The sequence below is a fragment of the Monopterus albus genome, unplaced genomic scaffold (genome assembly GCF_001952655.1).
Source record: "Monopterus albus unplaced genomic scaffold, M_albus_1.0 scaffold6.1, whole genome shotgun sequence".
Taxonomy (NCBI): Eukaryota; Metazoa; Chordata; class Actinopteri; order Synbranchiformes; family Synbranchidae; genus Monopterus; species Monopterus albus.
The window spans coordinates 1,317,632-1,322,336 of record NW_018127886.1 but is presented as its reverse complement, the minus strand read 5'-3'; the positions used below and the strand labels follow the sequence as shown (position 1 = coordinate 1,322,336).

Genomic DNA, 4,705 nt, shown 5'->3' with positions numbered 1-4,705 from the left:
CGGTCGTGAAGCCTGGCCGTCGCCGACAGACTCCGGGTTGAAACCGAACTTGAAACACTTTTGTTATGAGTTATGTGAATATGGCACTACAGTCAAAACTGTCAAGGGAAATTAGCTATAGAGACCAGGCTGCAAACATGTCTATTTCTACTGTAAAGTTGGGCATTTTAACATGAGCGTCCATGAGGATTGATTCCCTTGTGGAGCTAGCCTCCAGTGGTCATTCGAGGAACTGCAGGTATTGGCACTTTCAGCCTTGGATGTTGCCGCCTGGTCATTCATGTAGCGCCCCCTCTCAGTGGTTGTGGTTTGAATAGGGTTCAGGTTAAGGAAAATACATCTCGACAGGGAAAGATATTTCAACACAACATCGGAGTCAGGTTCCTCGTATGTTTACCATATCTACGCAACAGAAGTACCTCCAGCCTTAACTTTAACAGACCCAAACACGCCCTATAAAAGTACAGATATTGTTGTTCGGGTGTCAGTCCCATATGGTCTAGCGGTTAGGATTCCTGGTTTTCACCCAGGCGGCCCGGGTTCGACTCCCGGTATGGGAACTACTTTATTGTTTACTGGCTCTTGCAAATACAGTCTTTTACGTCCCTCACACGAGTATATGCCAATGTATTGTCATCTGTATTCCAATGCACTTTAATTAATAGGTATTTTCACATTTCGCTGTAATTCCACTAAGCTTAAGCCTTTAAAGCAGGCAGCAACACAATCTGGTTCAAGCTTTTTCAGCAGGTAGCAATCCCCCATAATTTCTTCAAAAATTGCATTTTATAGTTAGTGTTGAATTTAGTGTTGAATATACTCTTCTCTCAGAGTTAAGCATATGAAGATATTTTTGAAATCATTACAAGACATAACTCAAACAAACTGCTGACAATAATAAACATGCAGGACGAACTGAATATTTGCCATGTAGGTTATTTACAAACATACAGCCGGCTTTATTAATATTAGTTACCATGACAATACTTGAAAATTACTTTAATTGAATTAACATTGCACCCTCAAAGCTATATTTTCGATAGATGATTATCTAAAATTCTTGACGTATATAGAGTATTGTATAAGCATGTGACATAGATCATGTGACGAAATGTGTCACGTGATGTTAAACGGAAGTGTTAAAGGTTTATTCCTGTACTCTTGATGGTGCTCTGTGCAATTTATTTAACGTTGAACGGCAGATTTATAGTAGAAACCACGGTGGTAAAAACTGTAACCTAAAGTACTTGATCTAGTAATTTACGAAGAGTCGACATGGGTGTGTCAGAGTTGGACGAATCCTCTTTATTACTAGATGAAAAATTGCTCCGGTTCATGGACCAACTGGAGTTATTGGAGGAGAAACGAGTCACTCTCAACTCTCTCATTGAGCAGGTAGTAAAAAAAAAAACAACATATAGAGTTTATTTGTAATTTAGTTTATGGAAGCTCAGTCATCTGTTTCAGTTTATAATTCTGTGTTTATGAATGTATAAAATATGCGCACACAAGTGTTTATTAAGGTTTAGTCCTGTTGAAACGGAGCATAAACGGCAATATTTTGCATCAATTTGTTGATTTTGACTAAATTCACAGGTTGCAACTTTTCAAATATGAGGAATTTTTATAGTCGTCTGAAAGTATCCTTGGGCTTTGTACTTTTTTGTTAAAAAAAGGCGATTTAAATAAGATCGTTGGCCTCTGGGAAATGATTAAATATGCTGTAGTCAATTAATTATAAAAATCCTTCTCAGATTTATAATGGAAAAAGGGTTGCATCCTGAATCTCAATTATATTTTATAAACAGAAAAAAAAATCTTCCTGTTACATCAGTTAAGCAACTTTTCAAATGCATGCCGCTACTAGACCAGCAATGATTAGTCGATTAATTAATCAGACACCTGGGAAAAAAGGAAACTATTTTTGTTGATTGATTAACTCTCTAAGCTTTTTTTTTTCCCCAAGCAAAACCACAAAACACTTGATAAAACAGATAACAGTTTGATGCTTTTCTCGGTCTAGAATATTTTGGTGTTTTTTCAATGAAAATAATCATCAGATTAATTGATAAATAAAATAATCAATCAAGTCACTTTGCAAAGTAGGTTGTTGCAAGCATTTTGTGTTCCCTACAGGGATGGTTTTCCCTGTCTAAGGCACGATATTCCATGGGAAACAAACAAGTCTCTGCACTTCAGTATGCAAGTGAGATCGAGCCACTGGTCTGCATTCATGCTAGGTGAGGAATTAGACATGAAAATAATTCTCTGAGGTACATTGAGGTGTTTTTTCTTTCTTTCTTTTTCTTAATATGGATTTGTATTTACCAGAACACAGGACAGTGGTGAGGTGGAGTTCTGCACAGAAAAAGTTACAGGATGTCAAGAGTCTGGAAAAGATGTGAGGTCCATAGAGGATATTGGACCTCAAGAAGTTGGTGAGTCTACTGAGGTTGACGTAAGTTTAAAATGTTAGATGTTTACGTCCAACATGATAAATGAAAAAAATCAAATATTTGATTTCACAGGTGTTAGGAAAAGAAACAAACCAAAAAAGCACATCACAGAAAAAGAGGCAAATGACAAAGCAAGTAGCGAGAAAGTTCCTGAAGTAAGTCCACTTAAAAAAAGTGACCTGAATCCTCAGCAAGATCCACTGAAATGGTTTGGGATTCTGGTGCCGCACTCTCTTAAACAAGCACAGTTGTCATTCAAGCAAGGTAGGATGTTACATTTCATATGTATATAAAGAAATAGCTAAGGATAGATGTGGTTTCTCTTCACACCAGTTGCATGGCACCACAATGTACCAAAACAGCCATGTTTCAACAGTTGTAGACATTACATCCCATATTATCTAAATTCATTATGCACTACAGCATAAAAAACATGCAGATACACAAAACACCAATAAACAAAGTAAATGCCAATATGACAACATGTCTGTGTTTGCTTTTGCTTTCTTTTGTTTCTTTTGTTGCTGTAGTCTGTATTTGGAGCATGTTTACTGTCCTGGATATAGTGTGTTGTCAAAATTGGTAAATATGTTTTTTTCATTTCATTGAGCTTTGTCTATCTGCATGCATTTTCTTTAGCTGTAGTGTGTTGAGCTATCAGAGCCATATTGGGTTCAGGTAGATAATTAAAATTTCATACAGGTAGGGAAATATTTTGAAAGCTCTTACTGTCCTGCTGCTCTCAGTTATCACCGTTCACCAAATAATGTGACATATTATGTATGCAATAAGAATGTTGTAGTTTTACTTGGGGAAATGTAATTTAATGTCTCTACAAGATGAAACTTCTGGCAAAGTTCTGAGTGCACTACTAAAAAAAAGCATTTTCTTTGTCCTATGTCTGTAATGTAACAGTAATAGAGCTGTCTGCTGAGATTGCAACTCTTCAGACTTCAGTTCTGAACACCAGGCAGGAGCTGAAGAACGGCATGAAAGACAAATACAACCTCCAGGACAAAGCCTTGGGAGCTCAGCTGGACAAGGTGGCAGACTAAACAGTCAAAAGTAAAGCCTGTGGCCACAATGAGTGACAGACTGGACAGTAGATTCCAGTCCAGTGAACTCAACAGTGATCCTTCTGAAGTGACTCTCATCACAGATGTATCAGTTCATACTGCATGATGTCATGGTAATAGATTCTGATTTGGAATATGTTTGATTGTGACATTTTGCATCTCTGTCTGATTGTGTATTCTGCTTTAGATGGATGCACTTGAGCACCACTCAGGATCAGTTAATAACAGACCCAGTTTTAACATTTTTAATTAATTATTTACAAATACTTCATAGTTCAGTTATAAGCTGTTAATGATGGCTAATAGGGGTTTGCCAGGTCATTAAAAATCCTTTTGTTTGGTATTTATCTTCTTTATTTGGTTATATAAAAAAACATTCATTATTGTTATTAATAAACAGTTTGGCCAGGCCCTCTGCAGTCATTTTCAAATTAAATGATAGACTATTTTATATCCTGCAAATTTTAGATTTTATTTTGTGTCTTTTTACTGTTTCCATCTGTGGATTTTGTTTCTTTTTATTTATTTTTGTTGTTTTTCTGTAACGCCCTTTGTGGCTTTGGTTCTAAAAATTCTGAATGACAAGTTTATAATGGCTAGTAAGTAAGGGTTGTTTTTCACAACCTGACAACACAAAGGTTCTTGTTAATGGTTTATACATGGTTTGCAAAGCATCAGTAAATAATTTGTGTTTTGTTAATAAAAGTATGGGCGGCATGGTGTGCAGTGGTTAGCACTGTTGCTTCACAACAAGAGGGTACCAGGTTTGAGCCCCGGCCGACCTCGCATGTTCTCCCTGTGCCTCCTCCTCCCACAGTACAAAGACTACAGTGGTACCAAATGGGTTTTTATTGTCTTTGAATTGTCCATGTCAATGTTTCTTTAAAGAAAACTACTTCAAGAAGGCCTATTTAATTTTGAGTACAGCTATTCAGACATAAGTAGCCTATAATTTATTCTATTCCCAACACACAAAGTCTAAGTTGGAAATCGTATTGGAAGTGGTAGGCGACACCAGAAGAAAATAGCCTCCTCTCATTACAGCGACGTAAGCATAATTGAAAACATTTGACTGAGCGCCACCACCCTCAGATCCAAACAGCTTGACTGGGGGCAGCCGAACATTACCGGGAACTGTCGAAATGGGAAACGAAACTCCCGTTTATTGTGTGT

At 37.1% G+C, this 4,705-nt stretch overlaps 1 protein-coding gene and 1 non-coding gene across 3 annotated transcripts; both read left to right on the top strand.

Annotated features, from left to right (window-relative positions):
• The first annotated feature begins 488 nt into the window (after window positions 1–488).
• Window positions 489–560, top strand: trnae-uuc (transfer RNA glutamic acid (anticodon UUC)). The gene has a single exon. It is a non-coding gene; the product is annotated as a tRNA-Glu (tRNA).
• Window positions 561–1,089: 529 nt separating this feature from the next.
• vma22 (vacuolar ATPase assembly factor VMA22) lies at window positions 1,090–4,219 on the top strand. Of its 2 annotated transcripts, none has more exons than XM_020616693.1 (5): window positions 1,090–1,395; window positions 2,137–2,240; window positions 2,332–2,438; window positions 2,529–2,611; window positions 3,372–3,458. In XM_020616693.1, the coding sequence occupies exons 1-5, from the start codon at window positions 1,276–1,278 to the stop codon at window positions 3,372–3,374; spliced, it is 417 nt and encodes a 138-aa protein (XP_020472349.1). In that variant the 5' UTR covers window positions 1,090–1,275; the 3' UTR covers window positions 3,375–3,458. The 2 variants fall into 2 exon arrangements, with proteins under 2 accessions (XP_020472349.1, XP_020472341.1); XM_020616685.1 differs by having other exon boundaries at window positions 1,091–1,395; window positions 2,529–2,720; window positions 3,372–4,219.
• Window positions 4,220–4,705: the final 486 nt, after the last annotated feature.

What these genes read in the sequence shown, in the direction of transcription:
- vma22 (XM_020616685.1), top strand. Translation starts at nt 1,276, where the DNA reads ATGGGTGTGTCAGAGTTGGACGAATCCTCTTTATTACTAGATGAAAAA. An exon ending in TCAACTCTCTCATTGAGCAG is followed by an intron (nt 1,396 to 2,136) that starts GTAGTAAAAAAA and finishes TGTTCCCTACAG; the next exon opens with GGATGGTTTTCCCTGTCTAA. An exon ending in TATTGGACCTCAAGAAGTTG is followed by an intron (nt 2,439 to 2,528) that starts GTGAGTCTACTG and finishes TTGATTTCACAG; the next exon opens with GTGTTAGGAAAAGAAACAAA.